Below are 21,742 nucleotides of genomic sequence, written 5' to 3'. Positions count from 1 at the left end.
TCTCCTCCGAGGGGCTGAATATGCCATTATTTTCTCCACCTTCACTGCCTGCCACCTCCTCCCTCTCTGTCCTTTCAGTGACTCATTTCCTGTCAACCATAAAATCTACCTTATCAAAAATGCCAGTTGAATCACAAGCATTACTGACTTTAAACATCAGGGCTTTATTACCTCGTTTAGATGTGAATTCAGGGACACACTTTATGCAGATGAGGTTCGGCTTTGAAAATTATTCTATACCAGACTGTGAGTGTTTCTTTTAAGTACTAAAGATTAATTGCTTTTCTTCTTTTGAGTCCCACACATGTTTTGGTTCATAGCTGCCAAGGAGCTTAGCTCTGAATAAGATGTATTGTAGGGATTGATTTGGGAGGGGTGATTAGATTGCCTGATCAAGTAGGTCTTTATTGCATCAGCTCAGTTTGTACACCATGCTCATACACAGGTACTCTCAAACGTTGCTAAAAATGGCACTAAGTGATGAGATGAGTTATCAAAGACGCAAAGTTTCACTTTTGTCTCATGAACTTTGAAAGAGATACCTATGACTCAGCAAAAAGTTAGGATGATAGGAGGTAAACTCTTTGAAAACATCATTGCTGCAATATGACACTGACAAATCAAGAACCCAAAGAGAAAAGAAAATTTGGTAATTTATAGCACTTTCTTCCCCCTCCCCCCTTATATAATCCTTACAACATTTTATTTTTTAGTATGAATTTATTTGGAAAAGTAAAATTAAACCTTCCCATCAGAGTTATTTTTTTTTCCTTAACTGAACACTGATCTCAGTAGAAGCCACCATGAACCAATAACCAAATATGCATTATTTATAAGTGCACATGCAATATTCACCAAGACATTTACTGGCAAATTCATTGAGGCCATGAAGCAAGTCCTAATAAATAAAAAGGAATTGGATTCATGCAGAGTATATCCACTATCTGCCCTGGAACTAAATCAGAAATCAATATCAAAGCTAAAGTATGTTTTGGAAATTAAATGTCGCATTCCAAAATAACCCAGAGGTTAAAGAAAAAGTCACAAGGAAATTAGAAAGTAATTTGAATTAAATGAAAATGAAAGTTCAGAATACCAAAATTTGTGGAATGTAGCTAAAGCAGGGTTTAAAGGAAATATTTAGCTTTAAATAATTATATCAGAAAAAAAGGAAGGTTTATAATTAATTATGTAAACTTCTCTCTTATAAACCAAAAAAAAAGAAAAAGGTAACAGTAAACTAAGTGGAAGGAAGGTAATGATAATTATAAGAGTAGAAATCAATGCAACAGAAAAAATAAAATAAACAAAAATCAAAGCTTTTTTTTTTTTTTTAATTAATTAATACATTTCTAGCTACACTGACCAAGGACAAAAAGAAATAAGACACAAAATACCAATACCAAGAATGAAAGGACATCATGACAGATCCTACAACATTTAAAGGATAAAAAGGAATGCTTGGAAGAAATGTATAAACTCCCTGAAAAACACAAATAGCCTAGTATTTGTTAAAGAAATTGGTATTAGCATAACCCTTGTCTTAGTTATCTGTGCTGCTGAAACAGAAATACCATAAGTGGATGGCTGTAACAAACAGAAATTCATTCTCTCACAGTCTAAAAGGCTAGAAGGCTGAATTCAGAGTGCCAGCTCCAGGGGAAGGCTTTGTCTCTCTGTTGGCTCTGGAGTAAGGTCCTTGTCATCAATCTTCCCCTGGGTCTAGGAGTTTCTCAGTGCAGGGCCCCCAAGTCCAAAGGACATGCTCTGCTCCTGGCTCTTCTTTCTTGGTGGTAAGGAGGTCCCTCTCCTCTCTACTCAACTCTCTTTTTTTCATCACAAAAGAGATGGACAACCTATAGATTGTGTCCTCCCTCATTAACATAACTGCCTCTAATACTGCCTCATTAACATCATGGTATTGTTTTTGTTAGATGCCATCAAGTTGGTTCTGACTCAGAGTAGAACTGCCTCATAGGGTTTCCAAGGAGCGGCTGGTGGATTTGAACTGCCAACTTTTTGGTTAGCACCAGAGCTCTTGACCACTATGCCACCAGGGCTCCTCATTAACATCACAGAGGTTAGGATTTACAACACACAGGGTGATCATATCAGGTCACAAAATGGTGGACAATCACACAATACTAGGAATCATGGCCTAGCCAAGTTGACACACATTTTTAGGGTACACAATTCAATCTGTAACATTCCACCCTTTGGTCCCCCAAAATTCATGTCTTTGCCACATGTAAAACACTTTCACCTCACTGTATCATGACAGGCACGATATAGACATTTCCATTACAAATGCGAGAAATAGAAGACAAGAAAGGAAGGAATAACAGGCATCAAGCAAGTAAAAAACCCTGCAGAACAATTTACATTAGCTCTCAAGGCTTGAAAATAATCTTCTTCTCTGAGACCATTTAGGCAATGGCCTTTCTCTCCTGACTCTGGGTTTTGGCCATGCTCTCTGGGTTCTAGGTGGAGGTACCTCAGCCCTGGGCTTCAGCTCTGCCTTCCAGGCCCAGTGGGACAGCAACTCTACTCCCTCAACTTTGGGTGGCCTCATTCTCCTAGTCCAACTGACTGGTGAACCCACCCCCCTCAGCCCCAGCACTTCCTGTTCTTTTGTCCATTGGGCATAGCAGCCCTGCTCCCTCAGCTTTGGGCAGAAGATCTGGTCCTATCCCACTGGCACTTGTCAGTGGCAGTCCCACACTCCAGAACTGAGTTGGTGAAGGTCTGATTCTTTGAAACCTAGGAGGCTATGGCTCCATTCTTTGACACCCACAGACTGTGATTCTACCCTTTGAAACCCCAGAGGTTATGGCCCTATCCTTTGAGACTGAAGAAGCTCAGCTTCCTGTGCTTCTTATCTCTTCAGCTTCTGCTTCCTGATTCCTTGACCTCTTGGCCCCTCAGCCCCTCAGGCCACTTAGGCAGGCCCACCATCTGCCCTCCTTGGGCAAGTGCTCCAAAGCTCTTTAGTTCTACCAGTAAGTGCCCAGAGGCACCCCACTCTGCCAGGAAGCCTCCTGCCTGAAGGTACTCAGCTCTCTTGCTCCATAAGTCAGCTCCCATGCTATCTCATGTCAGTCTCTTAGTTCTGCTGCTGCTGCTCCATGCTGTCTGTGTTGTCTCCAGCATTACAGTTCTCTTCACTTCCTTCTGAGCCCTCACCAGAATTGTCTTTGATGTTCATAATTACACCAATGGTTTCTTCAAGGCAATCTAGGCTTTCACTATTAGGCCCTTTGAAACTCTTTCAGCCTCTATGCACTCACAGTTTCAAAACCACTTTCATATTTTAGGTATCTGTTAGAGCAGCACCCCACTCTTGGTACTAAATTCTGTCTTAGTTACCTAGTGCTGCTATAACAGAAATACCACAAGTGGATGGCTTTAAAAAACAGAAATTAATTCTCTCATAGTCTAGGAGCCTAGAAGTCTGAATTTAGGATGCCAGCTAGAGGGGAAGACTTTCGCTGTCTGTTGGTTATGGGGGAAGGCCCTTGTCATCAACCTTCCCCTGGTCTAGGATTTTCTCAGCACAGAAACACCAGGTCCAAAGGATACACTCTGCTCCCAGCACTTCTTTCGTAGTGGTATGAGGTTTCTCTTCTCCTCAATTCTCTCTTTTATATCTCAAAAGAAATTACACAAGATACAACTTAAACCTTTAGATTGTGTCCTGTGTCATTAACATTACTGCCTCTAATACCACCTCATTAACATCATAGAGGTTAAGATTTAAAACACATAGGATAATCACCCCCAATGCATCTGTCAGTTTGTCTTGTTGTGATGCTGGAAACTACACAGCTGGTATTTCAAATACCAGCAGGGTCACTCATGGTGGACAGGCTTCAACTGAGCTTCCAGACTAAGACAGACTAGTCTACTAGTCTACTTCAGGTGGTCTGCTTCTGAAAAAATTAGCCAGTGAAAATCTTATGAATAGCAGTGAAACATTGTCTTATATGGTGCCAGAAGATGAGCCCCTCAGGTTAGAAGACTCTCAAAAGACGACTGGGGAAGAGCTGCCTCCTCAAAGTAGAGTCGACCTTAGTGATGTGGATGGAATAAAGCTTTCAAGACCTTCATTTGCTGATGTGGCATGACTCAAAATGAGAAGAAACGGCTGCAAATATCCATTAATAATAGGGATGTGGAATGTATAAAGTATGAACCTATGAGATTGGAAATCATCAAATATGAAATGGAATGCATAAACATCAGTATCCTAGTCAATAACGAGCTGAAATGGACTAGTATTGGCCATTTTGAATTGGACAATGATATGGTCTACTATTGTGGAAATGACAAACTAAAGAGGAGTGGCATTGCAGTCATCATCAAAAAGAACATTTCAAGCTCTATCCTGAAGTACTACACTGTCACTGATAGGATAATATCCCTATGCTTACAAGGAAGACCAGTTAATAAGATTATTATTTAAAATTGCACACCAACCACTACAGCCAAAGATAAAGAAATTGAAGTTGTTTTTTTTTATAACAACTCTGCACTCTGAAATTGATGAAACATGCAATCAAGATGCATTGATAATTACTGGTGACTGGAATACGAAAGTTGGAAACAAAGACAAAGGAACAGTAGCTGGAAATATGGAAATATGGCCATGGTGATAGAAATGACACCAGGGACTGCAAGACCAATGACTTTTTGCAAGACCAATGACTTCTTCATTGCAAATACCTTTTTTTTAACAACATAACAGCAACTATACATGTGGACATTGCCAGATGAAACACACAGGAATCAAATCAACTACATCTGTGGAAAGAGACGATGGAGAAGCTCAATATCATCAGTCAGAACAAGGCCAGGGGCCAACTGCCGAACAGACTGTCAATTGCTCACAAGCAAGTTCGAGTTGAAGCTGAAGAAAATTAAAACAAGTCCATAAGAGCCAATGTTTGGCCTTGTGTGTAATCCCGCCTGAATTTAGAGACCATCTCAAAAATAAATTTGGCATATTGAACACTAATGACCAAAGAACAGATGAGTTTTGGAATGATATCAAGGATATCATACATGATGAAAGCAAGAGGTCATTAAAAAGACAGGAAAGAAACAAAAGACCAAAAGGGATGTCAGAAGAGACTCTGCAACATGCTCTTGAACGTAAAGTAGCTAAAGCAAAAGGAAGAAATGATGAAGTAAAAGAGCTGAACAGAGAATTTCAAAGGGGAGCTCAGAAAGACAAAGTAAGCATTATGATGAAATGTGCAAAGACCTGGAGTTTAAAAGAACAAAAGAAAGAAACGTGCTCGGTATTTCTCAAGCTGAAAGAACTACAGAAAAAAATCAAGCCTTGAGTTGCAATATTGAAAGATTCTATGGGGGAAAATATTAAATGACATGGGAAGCATCAAAGAAGATGGAAAGAATACACGGGGTCACTTTATCAAAAAGAAATGGTCAATGTTCAACCATTTCAGGAGGTAGGATATGATTAAGAACAAATGGTCCTGAATTAAGAAGTCCAAGCTGCACTGAAGGCATTGCTGAAAAACAAGGCTCCAGGAATTGACAGAATACCAATTGAGATGTTTCAACAAATGAATGCAATGGTGGAAGTGCTCACTAGTCTCTGTCAAGAAATTTGGAAGACAGCTGCCTGGCCAACTGACTGGAAGAGATGCATGTTTATGCCCATTCCAGAGAAAGGTGATCCAATAGAATGTGGAATTATCAAACAATATTATTAATACCACACACAAGTATAATTTTGCTGAAGACCACTGAAAAGCTATTGCAGCAGTACATTGACAGGGAACTGCCAGAAATTCAAGCCAGGTTCAGAAGAGGATGTTGAACAAGGGATATCATTGCTGATGTCAAGTGGATCTTGACTGAAAGCAGAGAATATCAGAAGGGTGTTTACCTGTGCTTTATTGACTATGCAAAGGCATTCCACTGTGTGGATTATAACAAATTATCGACAACATTGCAAGGAATGAGAATTCCTGAACACTTAATCAGGAACATGTACATTTAAACCACTGTAGATACTAATACACTCCTCCTATAAAGTCTACAAAGTCTAGTGATGGCAAGGATGTGGACAGATTAGAACTCTCACACTCTGCTGGTGGGAATGTAAAATGGTACAATCATTTTTAAAAGCAGTTTGGTAATTTCTTATAAAGTTAGATACCACTTACCATAGGATCCAAGAATCTCAATTTTATGTATTTACCTAAGAAAAATGAAAACATATGTCCACACAAAGACTTGTTCATGAATGTTCATAGTAGCTTTATTCATAATAGTTAAAAACTGGAAATAATCCAAATGCCTGTCTACAGTAAAATGGATGAATGAATTATGGTATATTCATACCATGCGATACTATTCAGCAACAAGAAAAAAATACATTACTGACAGATGCAACAACATGGGTGAATTCCCAAAGTATGTAGAGTAACAGAAACCAGACAGAAATGTGTACATACCTTATGATTCCATTTATATGAAACGCTGGAAAACACAAATCTGATCAATAGTATCAGAAAGCAGAACATTGGCTGCCTGGGGCCAGGATTAGGGGAAGACTGACTGAAAGGGGGCACAAGGGAACTTTTTAGGGCGATGGACATAGTCTATATCTTTTTTAAAAAAAAAATGTGTATATTTGCCAAAATTCATCTCACTGTGCACTTAAAACACATTATATTGCTTTTGAAATCTACTTTAATGAATCTTGTTTTAACAACTATATCAAGGTATCATTTTTTGCTTATAACATCTGCGGTAAATTCAAAAGCTCAACAACACACTCTGTTGGTGAGGCTGTGAGAAGTGGGCATCCTTACATTACTTTGGGAATGCAAAATGGTTCAAACCCCATGTAGAGGTATCTGATGCCTCTTGATATTCATTTCTGAGAATATGTACTGTACCTGCCCAAAATGCATAATCTGAATCTAATCATGTGGAGACATCAGACAAACCCAAATCAAGGGGCATTAGATTGGTCTGAACTCTTTAAAAATGTCAATATCATTAAAGACAAAGAAAGGCAGAGGAATAGTTCCAGACAAAAGCAGACTAAAGAGACATAAAAATTAAGTGTAATGTGTGACCCTAAATTGGATCCTGGGACGGGGAAAAAAAAAGTTAAAAAGGACATCAATGGGACAATTGGTAAAATTTCAATATGAAATGTAAATCATTATACCAACATTAAATTTCTGAATTTATTACTATATTGTGGCTATGTAGGAAAATGTCCTTGTTGTTAGATGGTGTATGTGGAAGTTTTTGGGAGTAAAGGATCATGTTTGCAGCTCACCCTCAAATGATTCAGCAATAATGATGACAACAATAATTAGTATATATGAATAAAAAGAAATAAACAAATATAGGGAATATTAATGGTTGTTGACTCTAAGTAAAGATTATATGGAAATAGTATTTTTTTAACTTTATAAATTTGATTTTTTTAAGTAAAAAATAATGAACCTCCAAATAGCTGTTCTCAAGCACCAAACCTGAGAAGAAGGGGTAGCAAAATGAGAATGCAAGAAATATTTTTCCTTGGGCTCCTGGAACTGAGTGGACCTCGGATCTTGGGAAAAAAGACTTCAAAATGGATTCATAACTTTGTGTGGTCTGAGAGTGCAGAAAGCAAGACTAGAATATAGCCTGGGTGGCAAGTGGGTAAGAGGGCATATGTGTGGTGGTAAAGGAAATAGGTTAGAGGTTCTGCAGCCCTGCTCCTGCTTGGCCTATTTGCCTTCCTAATTTAGAGATCTATGAATATTCTCCTGCAATTTCTGCAACATGGAAAACGCACACAATAATATTAGCAAGGGGTATTGGTAGCCACGATAATCTCCAGGGAGGGAAAAAGTTCCAGAATTTACAGTAAAGCTGAAGTTAGCATTCTTTAGCCTAGAATGCCACTAGCAAGATTGAGACTACCAAAACCCAAGACCAAACCAGTTGCCGTCAACTTGATTCTAACTTGTGGCAACCCTATACGTTTCAGAGAAGAACTACCCTCCATAGGGTTTTCATGGTTGTGACCTTTCAGACTTTCCAAGGTGCCTCTGGGTATGTGTGAACCACCAAACGTTCAGTTAGGAGCCTGAGCCTTAACCATTTGCTCCACCCAGGGACTCCTGTAATAACCCAAGAAGGAAGATAGAGAAAGCAAATTTATGAAATAAAGAGAATGAGGGAGAGGGGAACTAGAGAAGAGGAGTTAGCAGGGCTTGTGATGTGGAATAAGCCTGTGATGTGGAATAAGCAACCTTGGCTGCTCCTTAAGGACACTTGTAAGAGGACGCTGCTTCTGTTCTTACCCTTCCCACTAACCTCAGTTGCTTACATTTTTTTCCAAGTCAAAGAAATTTGAATTGGTGATCTAGTCAAGAATTCATGACCCCTGTGAACTTTTATAATTCTTTAATCTGGTCTTCCAAAACTTGACTCATGCCTCCCTTTAGTTTAACTTTTACACATTTTTCTCCCTTACAAAATGCAAATCTACTGACTGAGCACAGAACATAGACATCTTTATACTCCTCACAAAGTCCAGAACAGTGTCTAATAACTCATAGTCAATAAATATTTGTTACAGGAACAAATGTGAAAAAACAACATCAATGAAAACAAAAATCAGGTTATCAATATTTTCATTGGTCCACGTTGTGTGGTAGAGTTCGCTACTGTCCAAAAACAACTGTCAAAAAGGAGTCCAGATTATCAGGAATTTGAACTAGTGTTGAAGGGAATGATCTCCGACTCACGCCTTTAATTCAAGATGCATTTCCCAGGAGATGAGTTATTCACCTGGTAGGTGGTAGATTACAGGAGATTCATCCAATGACCACAGGACCAGTATCCCGTTCCTACTGCCTCCCTCCCCATACACACAAAGATTGGAATCTTCTTGATTTATACCTTGAGACCAATAAACACTGATTATCTTGTGATCTAACTTTTGATTGTATTGTTTATTATGGAAAAGTTTCCAAATATTGAGGCTGATTTTCAAATAAATCACTTGTGCTCTCTCTATATAAAAGAAGTAACAAAGGGCTTGCTTTCTTATATTTTCCAAATTTCAGAAAACTGAGTAATTTGTCTTAATATTATAAATGTTAAGCATGGGCTCAATTTCATCCCATGATATCATGATGTCAAGAATGATATCAACGAACTGACTATATATCCAAAAGAAGTTTTGAAGCAAAAATACAGTCTACGGCTTGTAATTACCCTCCTTTTAGGTTTAGAAAAAAAATCTTGAGTAATTAACGCCTTCAGAGTCTTAATATATGTTTTGGTATGCGTAAATTGAAACAAAGTTGAACAGCAGGACTCAGTAAAATCTAGATTTTTGACTTAATGATAGTTATTGAAACAAGTTAATTCTGTTTTCCTCATACGGTCTGAGAATAAGTTAGGGTAACCCACATTTATACAAGAGTCTTGCTTCCTCCGCCCCCCCCCCCCCCCGCCCAAATGATTCAGCTCAACACTGGGCAGATTTTACATTAGGTAACAGAATTTCTTCTCCTAAAATAGCTGTAGCCCAAAAGGAAGTGTTATGTGAGAATGAAGTCAGAGAAATTCATAAGGAGTCTGCACAAACCATTTTGATGAATTTCTGAGGAGGAATGTATCAGAGAGGATGGACCAAGGTCACCTTTCCTGATGTCTCTCCTCTCTGAGAAACGGTCTGACAGATCTGGGCCACTAGACCCTGAGGGAAATAGGAGTTGGAAGCAATTATCTAAATAATTCAGACAAGAAGGCATGCTTGAGCTTTTCAAAGTCACCCATATGAACCCAAAGGGAGTCTAAATGTTTTGAATTGTGTTAGGAATTTATTTATTAAAGTATCTCTAGGATACACAGACTGATACTGGCTCCTTACAAAAAGGAAATACTTTATCCCTGGGAAAAGTAGGTTCATTTACGTTAATCATATTAAACAAACGCTCAATTTTCATTCTATTTAATTTTGCCCAAAGGAGAGTGCCTTTTACCCACACAAGGTGTGACAATAGTGTTCTGATGTTCTATTTATAGCATATATAATTCTGTGTTTCTAAAATAATTTCTTCACCAAGCAGCATGAGTTTTCACTGGGTAGAAAAAAAAATCTGTGGTTGATATGGATACAAAATAAAAGAGGAAGAAAAAAGGAAATAGCATTACCTATACACTTCTGGGAAATAAAAAGACTTCAAAAGCTATTTTAAAAAAATCATTTTATTCATAGTGTACATTTCCAAATTTTCTCCAAGTAAGGGAGGTAGAGAAATTGAGACTTACTGAACCTTCTCACTGCCAGCCTTAATTACAGTGAACACACCAAAGAAAAAGATATGTTTTTACAGCAAACCTCCCGTTTAGATTCTGTGGAAAGAAACAACTCAGCAGGACCAACAGAGACAGATACTTTATTTTTTAAAGTTACACTATAAAAAAGTTCCAGTTATGTTTTCTCCCCCTTACCTGCCACATTTTACATGAAGCTCCGAAGAAAAAGAAGTGAGGAGCATTGAAATCCCCATACCTCCTACCAGTGGGAGTTTGACTTAATTAGGACTAACCAATTCCGTATACACTTTCAAGATGATTTCAGTTTTATATTCTAATCTAAAAGCTTTTCCAACATTAGTACATTCATGGACTGGTAGTCAGGCTACGCTGTATGAGAAATAAGAGTATTTGAAGTTCCCTATTTTCCTCTTTCCTTCAGGCTCTACATATTTGCCCTTGAAAACACATTTTGCACACGTGTGGAATAATACATAAGTTGCAAAAAGAGTTAAAGAAATGAAAGAAAAGATTTTTTTTTCAAAGCTTTTCAGACCAGCTCTGCTATAAGGTAACTACAGAATTCGAGCAACATTCCAGTCTTTTTAAAGATTCTGCAGGCTTTTCAATGGAGCTATCTTTACCTGTTTACTCCCCTGCCCTGTAGCGTCTCTATGATCTACCCCAGTGGCCATCAATCATTCTAAATGTAAATCCTATACAATATGAGGGGGGAGTCTATAGTAACCTACCAACAAGAAGGACCAAGAGATCGGTGCTTGAGACTGAATGAGAAACAATGGCAGATCGTTTCCTTGCTTCCATGAACACTATGATTCACTCGAGAAACAGTCTTAATCTATGAATCCCCCTGTAACTATCACCTACAGAGTTTCCTCCGAGAAGGTTCTACTATGTCAACAAATGATATTCACATACTGTTATCAGACATCTCCAAGGCCTATGTACTATTATTGTGCATTTATATAAAATAGTCACATTTGCTACATGTATGAGCTCTTGCTGATGATCAAGATACTACTTGGAACAGTCATGGTTACACCTCTTAAGTGACAGGGGTGAATGAAGCAAATACATAAGGAAGTGGGAGTCAAGCCAGAAAAAGTTAAGGCACCCTGTGCCATCAGCCCACCCAGTCAGCAGTCAACTCTTTTCCATAGGCATAAATAATGTAAGGTGTGTGTGTGTGTGCACTAAAACATAGGGGAGAAAACATGGGTAAGTCTGTTTAAACAATAAATAAAAGCAAAATCAGTTGCCTTTGAGTAGATTCCAACTCATGGGGACCTCATGTGTTACAGAGAATTGCTGCACCCCACCGGATTTTCAAGGCTGTAACCTTTCAAAAGGAGATCACCAGGCCTTTCTTCCAAGGTGCATCTGGGTGGATTCAAACTGCCAAGCTTTTGGTCAGGAGTCTAGTGCTTAACCATTTGCACCACCCAGGGGACTCCTGCTTATGTAAAAAATACTTCTTCTGAAAAATTTGTGGGGCAAGGGGACTAAAGCATTTTTCCTCTAACTATGAAACCCTGGGGATGTAATGGTTAAGTGCTATGGCTGCTCACCAAAACATTGGCAGTTCGAATCTGTCAGGAGCTCCTTGGAAACTCTATGGGGCAGTTCTACTGTTCTATAGGGTCGCTATGAGTTGGAATCGACTGGACAGCAAACAGCAACGGGTTTTTTTTTTTTTTTATAGATAGCATATGGTGACCATGTTTCAGAAGGGCAAGTTCAAGGTGACACTTCCTACTATTGCTGACACATCATGGCAGGAGATGTAAATAATAATCTTCTTGCGGAAGTATGTGCCAAAGTGCAGTTGAAAGAGGGATACAGAAATGGAAGCATTTACTTACATAGGTTCAAACACCAAGGAAAGGACGGCCTGGAGAAGGGCAGGAAGGGGAGGAGCCTATAGATGGTCAGGGTGCAAATGGGTAGACAGGTGCCACCCTTCTCTTCTCTAAGTGTTTCACCATCAGGATCTCACATTGCTTACTTGAACATCTCGTTGTTAACCATAATGACTGAATGACAATGTATTTTATTTAAAATTTTTTGGAAAAAAGATTTCCTTTTTGGACTGCAATTCAAGGACAACAGCCCCTACCCTGTCTCTGATCGGTTACCTACTCTGGTCCCTTCTACCCTTGATCTTTTCTTTTTCTTTGAACCTCTTTTTTTTTTTAATTACAATTCTCCATGTCCTTTGCTGTGCAAAGAACAGACATATCTGACTCCTGATTTTCTCTGCCCTAGATGAAATCACATCCCTTAGGTGCTTATTGATACTGGGTGAAACATACATTTCAAAAATGACAAGTAGCTGGAGCAAGTCTAACATAGAGGCAGAAAGAGACACGGTCGATATATTTAGACAATATCCTATAAAAGTCCCAGACAGTTCTGCATCATTGATAATATCCCACAGCTTCAACAAGAAAGCAAAACCAGAAAAAGATTTTTGCACACTATGGAGATCAATGGGAACACAGAGGAGGCAGGTCAATAAGCAACCATAAACAAAATATAATTCATCTTTTGTGCTTTAAAAAATTACAGTCATGGGCTTTCAAGGACATTGAGCAAATGCCCATAGGTATGTCACATTAATCATTCCTTAGCTGTTAAAAGAAATCAGAAATGCTGGCACCAGAAACAAGAAAATCAGGAGGGAAACAGAAGCATACATTTTTTTTTTTTTTCCCTCTTGCAATGAGGAGCAGAGATTGTGTTATGTTTGAATAAGTTTTTCATTTATGCAGTTATGTTCATCTTTCACCTCTAAGATATGAAATGTGTGTAAAAATGTCAAAAGACAAGCCTAGGTAAAGCAGATAGTATCCATTTTCTTATGATTTATGACAGAAGGTTTACAGTAATTGTAGATTCATATAAGTCTCCTTCCACTGACAACATAGGGATTTTACAGTGTTCAACCTAAATATTGTGGCTTCATATTTAAGAGTTTATAAACAGACGAGCCTGAGTTTCCAAATTCCTTTGGGCTAGTCCCTAGGGCTTTCAAGGAGGGTATACAGGAACTGATGGAATATTTGATGTCTATCTAGCTTCAAGGACTCAGAAAATCCATCTGAATGGCAAAAGAGAAGCTCCACTTTCAATTATTACTGGCAAGGCCATAACTAGGTTAAGATGACCAGTACTTTGTCACAAGACACCCCAGTTTAGAGAGCACGAGTTTAAACTGTTCTTCTCTTCCCCCACCCCCTAGCGTTTAAGTCAGTGTAAAATTTTAAGCTTCTCAGCAAATTTTCACAACACCTTTCTAGTCACAAGGCTACAAGGTCAACCCCAGAGCTAAGCCAGCTCCTCTGCCAGTAGACAGAGATAGATGGCGCTGGCAAGCCAAGGTCAAGAGCAGAGACCATTCTGATCTTTTACATGCTAAAGGCTTGGTGGTCTGCTCCTTTTCACTTGCCTCATCCTCTCCCCTGCCCTCTTCGCTGTAGATTCAAGTTGCCAAAACTGCCAGTTATATTTATTGCTGATTTGTAGAGGCAATACCTAGGCTTCAGGTGTCTTGGAGTTGTTAACTCATTCAGTTTCCATCCCTGATGTGTTCCCATCTAAATCATACTATCTGAGAGTCAATCTCTACCCTGTGAAGATGGAGAAATAAAAAGCACAGTGTAGCTCTGGATTCTTATTTCCCCACATACTGGTCTTCAAGCTCTGGCAAAAGACCTTATAGCTTTTGGTCTTTGGAACTCTACAAACATCAAGCACATTTTACCTGGTTATGGTGGAAAATAAACATTTCCTAAACATTTCAGGGGAATGGTGACATTTTTTTCCCTTAGGTCCCCTCTAACATGGATTAGGCATTTAAAATTTTCAAAAAGTCAATACTCTTAAAAACAAAAATTAAATATAGGTACTTGGCTTTCAAAACAAAAGAAATAGGTGGTTTATATAAGAAAATTATTAAACTACCACAGTTACTGACAAGAAGAAACATTGCTGATATCTTTTTCCTTTCTGTATCATCCATCATCTTCCTAGAAAGGTTTTGCCTAATCTAAGAATATTTTTGGCAAAAAAAAAAACTCCCAGGATTTCTGCAGTCTATTTTACATGTAGATATTTAAGCCACATTGTCCAAATTGCTTCAGGTGCAAGCTATACCTTGCCTAAACAAAGTTTTTAGCCAAGAGAAGGGCATTAAACATCACAAAGCCCAACAGGGCATTGTCTAAATAATCCCTGTTAGGGATCGTTTACTTGCTTCCTTGTTAAAATAACTAAAGTGAACCATACAGAACCAAAACACAGTGACTCCTTTGTGTGAGGTTGCAGCTTACATGCACAATGTTGTGTAAACTTTTAGTAAAATACTCTATATAAGGCTTATGTGTCTAGAAGCCCTCTCCCATGTTAAAAAAAAGAAAATCTTTCATGTTAAAAATTACTTTTGTTATGGAATGACATTTCTTCACCCATCTTAATTTTATTGACGCACAATTAAAATTAAACAAAAGTCATCCTTATTCATGACCCTCAGAGTCAATGCAATTCTCAAATTGGGGTTAATACAAATTAAAAGTCATTTCAGGTTCCTGTTTTCAGTCTCTCCACTCTCTCTCATGCCCGCATGGGACAACCTAATTTTTGTTACTAAAAATCAATTGAAAAATTAAGACTGATATGAAAGGGTGATGTCTTTCCTTGGCAGATATATCAAAAGTGATGAAATATTTTCTTACTGAACGTGTCTACCAAAATCTGAATATTTTCTGAGCTGAACCTTAAGGGTCAGTAATATTAAAATATACTTGACCAAATTTGGCAAAGTAAAAGGCCCAATCCTGAAGTTTCCAATTTCAGATAAAATAATATAATGAAAGCTTACAGTGCAATATCTTAATGGTAACAGAGTATTCCAGAGTACTCTACAAGAAAAAATGCTAGAGAAGTTCTCACTTACAAACACATATATTTCAATAAATATATAGATACAAAACTTCACACTACACATACACACACAGCTCTACGTTAAGATACATCTATGGAGTCCTGGCAGCATGGTGGTTAAGAACTATGGCAGCTAACCAAAAGGCCAGCAGTTTGAACCCACCAGACGCTCCTTGGAAACCCTACGGGGCAGTTTTACTCTGTCCTATAAGGTCGCTATAAGTTGAAATCGACTCGACAGCAACAGGTTTGGTTTTTGCTTTAGTTTTTTTTTTTATCTAGCCAATGAAAAGGGCATACGTATGAGTCATCACTATAATGTCAAACTGTAATTACTCTTAAGATAACATTCTCATTAAATTGTAATCTTACAGGAGCATGTATGTGTATCCTTAAGTGAAGACACTGTAGAAGAATCAAAATCTCATTTTGGTATAATTCAGGTTTCTCAACCCCGGCACTACTGACATTTTAGACTAGGCAACTCTTGGTTGCGAGGTGCTGCATTGTAGGATGTTTAGCAGGATCCCTGGCCTTCACTCACTAGATACCAGTAGCACCCCCAGGGTCATGACAATCAAAAATGTCTCCAGACATTACCAATTGTCCCTGGGGTAGGGGAGATGCCACAATCACACCTATTTGTGAAGCATTTGTCTAGTCAAACATTGCTATTGTTGTCAGGTGCCTTCAAGTTGGTTCTGACTCATAGCGACCCTATAGGACAGAGTAGAACTGCCTTATAGGGTTTCCAAGGAGCGGATGGTGGATTTGAACTGCCAACCTTTTGGTTACCACCTGAGCTCTTAAACACTACACCACTAGGGCTGCCAAACATTATTAAAAAAAAAAAAAAAATTAGTTCTGGTCATTTCTATTTTACCTTTCAGAAGCCTCATAGAATGGTTTTGCACAAATTTATAAACTAACATTGCACAAATCAATTGCATAACTCTATCTCAGGAATTAAAATGTAAAATTTCCTGATATCATTTTCAATAGAATTCTGATGCATGGGCTCTCTGATGCTCATTAACTACATTTTTAACAATTGTAGCAAATAAAACATTAATTTGAATGACATATTTTAATGACTTTTGTACATGTTTTTTGTTAGCCCTTTTATATTTCTGGTGGGGCGTAGAGATAAAAGTGCGTTCCCTATTCTAGGTAGCTATTAAACAACACCGGTTCAGAAGAGGAAATATATTTAGGATTGCACATACAGTGACTACTTAAAGCTGATTTACATCACACTCTCATTACATTTGCACTACTATGTAAGATCAAAACAGCAAACTAGTACTGTACAGAATCAATATTCTGAAATTCTTATCTTTCTAAGTAGCAATATAATGTGTGTTATGTCAACCAGTCATATTTTAACTGCTAATTGTGGTAATAATTTCACTATTTAATCACATTTAGAAATTGCCTATGCCAACAATGTAGAAATTTTCCAAGGGGGCTTTTTTTAAATCTTGCTATCTTGTAAGTTAACCCACCAAAATATGTCACCTATTTTAACTTTATGGCATGGTAAACAAAAACAAACCCACTGCTGTAGAGTCAGTTCATTCCAATTCATACCGATCCTATAGGACAGAGTAGAATTGACCCATAAAGTTTCCAAGGAGCACCTGGTGGATTTGAACTGCTGACCTTTTGGTTAGCAGCTGCGGCTCTTAACCACTAAGCCACCAGGATTACTATGGTATCCTAAGTTTCTAATATCAAAACTGAAGCAGAATTTTTTGACACAGCTTAATAAAGGTAGTAAGTTCTAATGTCTCCTTTTAGCTTAAGGCATCCAAAGCACAAAAAAGAGAGGTTTCCTTTACATTTCCCTTACATGTAAACACATCCAGTGGCTTGTGAGCACTACAGTTTTCTTGCTGTGTGTCAGATTTGGTATAACAAGCTTTCTAAGTAGTCCTACTTGCTACTAGGGAAGAAACAGCTAATTCACATCCCTTTACTTGTATGAACCCTGCTGTCTGTGACCATGCTCAACACAGGGTCCATTCGTGATATACTTGGGAAGTCAGAATGAGTGAAACAAGTCTGCTCATTCTGGGTAATCACTTTGGGGTAAGATTTGCATCTAATACTGGTATGGATAATATGAGAAACACCCAGGAAGCTGGCTTATCTTATAACAATATGAAGTGGATAATATGTAACAAATTTGTGGCTCTCCAACATTGGTTACACATTTTTGCCATACAAGGCCACATGGATACAGCTGGTATAGTCACACGGAACGAGTTTTGTTTAACTCTGTGTGTCTGCACGTGTGTCTGTGCATGGTGGTGAGTACACATGCATATGATCTTAGTGTGGCTACACTATGGTAGATACAAAAAAGGATGTGTCACTAAAGAGGCACACTAGCCCTGCAGCAGGGACTGGAAGGAAGGAGGGAACAGGAAAGCTGGTAATAGGGAACCCAGGTTTGGGAAGGAAGAGGGTTGACATGTTGTGGTGTTCTTAACCAATGTCATGGAACAATGTGTGTACTAACTGATGAGAAACTAGTTTGTTCTGTAAACCTTCATCTAAAGTTCAATAAAAAAAAAAGAAAGAAAAAGGGATGTGTCTTATAGCCTGTCTTCCACCAAGACTAAAATTTACTTCATTGTGCTTTACTTCATCTCTAAACATTACATTATGAAACAATCATGACAATTTTTAAAAAAATAAAGCACTCGCATTTGTAGTCTTTCTTTTTGTACTAAAATACTAATGACAATGCAAACAGGCTTATGTAATGTGGATCTAAAATTTGAGTTTATGGCCTAAATTTTGAGGAGGAGAGAAAGTGACTCTTGTTATCCAGGCTAACAGAATCAACACAGTCTAAAGTCAGCAATGCTTCACATTGTCTAAGCAGACTTGACAAAAAGGGAGGAAGCAATTCTTATTTCAAATTTTTTTAAACGAGGGGGAACTATACAACCTTGCTTGCTGAAAGTGAAGAGGACTTGAAGCACTTACTGATAAAGATCAAAGACTATAGCCTTTGGTATGGATTACACCTCAACATAAAAAAAAAAAAATCCTCATGACTGGACCAACGAGCAACATCATAATAAACAGAAAATACTGAAGCTGTTGAGGATTTCAATTTACTTGGCTCCACAATCAACGCCCAAGGAAGCAGCAGTCGAGTAATCAAATGACATATTGCATTGGACAAATCTGCTGCAAAAGACCTCTTTAAAGTGTTAAAAAGCAAAGATGTCACTTTGAGGGCTAAGGTGTATCTGACATAAGCCATGGTATTTTTGATGGTCTCATATGCATGCAAAAGCTAGACAATGAATAAGGAAGACTGAAGAATTGATGCCTTTGAATTATGCTGTTGGGGAAGAATATTGAATATACCAGGGACTGCCAGAAGAATGAGCACACCTGTCTTGGAAGAAGTAAAGCCAGAATGCTCCTTATAAGCAAGGATGGTGAGGCTTTGTCTCACTTATTTTGGACACGTTATCAGGAGGGACCAGTCCCTGGAGAAGGACATCATCCTTGGTAAAGCAGAAGGTCAGGGAAAAAGAGGAAGACCCTCAAGGAGATGGAATGACACAGTGGCTGCAACAACGGGCCAAACATAGCAACGATTGTGAGGATGGTGCAGGACTGGGCAGTGTTTTTTCCTGTTGTACATAGGGTCACTATGAGTTGAAGCCAACTCGACAGCACCTAACAATACAACATAATTAACATAGACTTGGTTCAACAAATCACAATTATCAGGTGTAGCATTTGATATTCTTATTACTCAGCAAGGGATTTTTTTTTTTTAATCTACACCAGCACCCACCCACTGCCCCTAAATAGGGCAAAAATAAGTAATAATAATAAAAAAACCCTCTATGGTTCTAAACCTGTAGGTTTTTTTGTTTGTTGGTTTGTTTTTGTATTAACCCAGTTTGTGTTGGTGATCAGCAACGCTTTTCCCCGGCATTGTCTTTATTCTATCTCAAGTAGCTCCTCAGCCTCAATAACTAGAGGTCCATCTTGTTTTTACACTGTATCTTCTACATTTGAACCGCATAAACATCATCATTTCATTAGCGTTTTACAGCTGAAAATCCACAATGTGCTATAAAACATGTCGTGGGACATTTCTTTTCTTATTTATCCTCTAAGCCAACATCAAAAGTAGAGCTTTCCTTCGGTTTTTGTTATCCTGCTTCTTTTTTTTTTTTTTGGCTCTCCAAGTGGCCCACGCAAATCCATGAAGGAACTTGACCATTTTCTTTTGGAGTCACATAGAAAACCTAACAAAAATACCCTGGCTCAGTTCCTTCTTCTTCCATAGTTCCTAGGAAGTGGGTTGAAGTGAGGTGTTCTCACATGGATCTAGCTGCATTCTCAGTGCACCGATTTTGTGAAGATACCAGAGTTGGAGAAATTCCTCTGGCATGGCATGGAAGCCAGAAAAGGGCAGGACGTTATCGTAATAGTGGTGGCTGATGGGCTGCTCTTGCATATTCACAGAGAAGGGCCAGAAGCCATAGATGGACACTTCTTCACACAGACCCAGGGCTGCACTCACCAAAAAGAGTCCTGTGGACAAGCGCTTGGCATGAATTCCCCTACTCTTCCAGAACTTTCCAATGCTACGCAGAAAGTTGGGGTTAGCAAAAAGCACTGTTTGATTGGCACCAACATCAGACAGTGTATAATAAACCCGGAGGGATGGCTCTGTTCCTGTCTTCATAGAAAAGGCAGGCATGTAGATGTAACTGTGGTTATAGATTTTCATGTTGTCCACAAATGTCTTTCTGGACCAAAGCAGGTTTTGAAACCTATGAAAGAGAAGAAGCTCAATTAAACCCAGATAAACCCACTCTTGTTCCTCCGATGGCCCTGATGGCTCAAATCATCTCAGCAAAAACTGGTAAAACACTTTCCTTGCATTCATAATTCTCCTTGAATTTACCAATTATCTGTCAACGAGTAGCCCAGTTTTCCCCCACCCCAAAGTTTTAAACTCAGGTTAACATTGTTTAAAGTATTTTGTCTGGATTAAAAGTGCACATTGTACAGTTTGTTGTTTTCCAGAATGTATTCCTCTGAAATGTAAAATCGTTTAATACTCATCAATACTCATCACAAAAGTTGTTGAGTAGAATTTTGATAAAAGCTACGTGTGCAATGTGGTATAAATGGTGGAATAGTTTCCTCATCTGCAAATCAAAGGAACCATTTGTAAAATACATCTTCCATTCAAATTCTATGATTCTATAATATTACATGGAAAAGAAAGACTTGTTACTATTACAAAATGATGTTGCAAGTTGCCAGTATAGCTCTCTCCAAAGAATTCTACTTTTCTGTTCTTTCCATTTGGATTATACAGAAAGATAAGATCTCTGGTTCAAATGTAGTCAACTATAATGTATGGAATACCTTCTATGTGCCAGGCATTGAGAGTTAAAAACTAATGACTAATTTTGGACCCAGGAAATTCAAGTCCAATTGTGGAAACAAAATAAATATGAATGTGTACAACTGATATTTGTATAAAATACTATGGAATATAGATAAAAAATTATTAATTCTGCCTTTGGAGGAGGAGTGTCCAGATAGCTGGCCCATCACTGGGGAAACTCAGAATTCTTCTCAGCTCATACAGTGTTGACAGCCAGGTTTACAGTTCCCAAGCAGAATACTAAAACTGACTGGCCCAAGAGAAAAGACCTACAGATAATGACATTTGGGAGCTACCCAAGAGAAAGTCACCTTGCTACCTTCTTAGCCAACAATGAAGCCTACCTATGGACAGCCCCAGTCCTGCACAGAACTTCCAATCGCTGAACAAGAGAGCCAATATAAGCAGACATTGAAGGAAAGCCTCCAGCTCAAGTGTCAGAGAATAAAACAGAACAAAGAAACTCAGAGGAAACCAAGACCATTCAAGAGGCAGAAGAAAGCCCTTAAAAATCTATAATTATATATAAAAGTTATATAAAAAGACAAAAACAGGCAAATGTAAAGACACCAAAGTTTATTAGTGATCACCAGGGGTGGGAGGGAGGTGAAGATAGGGGGTGGGGTAGAGTTATTGCTTATGGAGCACTGAGTTTTGGTTTACGGTGATGGAAAAATCACATTGATTATGAGAAAGGGATGCACAGCTGATTAATTGATGTCAATAAGTTATACAACTGTAAAAAGTTGAATTGGCAAATGTGTGACAGACATTTACATTAACAACAATAACAACAAAAGAGCGGCAACTGAGGCTGCTTATGTATGACTGAACACCTCATGGGATTTAGTTTCTTGGTTTGGAGGTTTAGGATCATGGTTTCATGGGACAACTCAGTTAACTGGCCTAGTAACATGTTTAGTGCTTCTGTTCTACCTCCTACTTTGTTGTGTTGTACCTGGGGTCTTAAAATCATGCAAAAAGCCATCCAAGATACAACAATTGGTCTCTATCCACCTGAATCAACAG

The 21,742-nt window shown here is 38.4% G+C and overlaps 1 protein-coding gene across 1 annotated transcript in view; it reads right to left on the bottom strand.

The window, feature by feature from the left end:
• Positions 1 to 10,239: 10,239 nt before the first annotated feature.
• The window catches only part of ST8SIA1 (ST8 alpha-N-acetyl-neuraminide alpha-2,8-sialyltransferase 1), a 166,305-nt gene continuing 154,802 nt past the window's right edge, over positions 10,240 to 21,742 (bottom strand). The window contains exon 5 of the mRNA XM_003405691.4: positions 10,240 to 20,087. Within this exon, the coding sequence (XP_003405739.1) occupies positions 19,601 to 20,087 (487 nt within the window). The 3' untranslated portion in view covers positions 10,240 to 19,600. The remainder of the gene's footprint in view (positions 20,088 to 21,742) is intronic.

Source organism: Loxodonta africana, chromosome 4 (assembly GCF_030014295.1).
Source record: "Loxodonta africana isolate mLoxAfr1 chromosome 4, mLoxAfr1.hap2, whole genome shotgun sequence".
Taxonomy (NCBI): Eukaryota; Metazoa; Chordata; class Mammalia; order Proboscidea; family Elephantidae; genus Loxodonta; species Loxodonta africana.
Note: the sequence above shows the minus strand (reverse complement) of the source record. Positions and strands in the feature narration are given on the sequence as shown.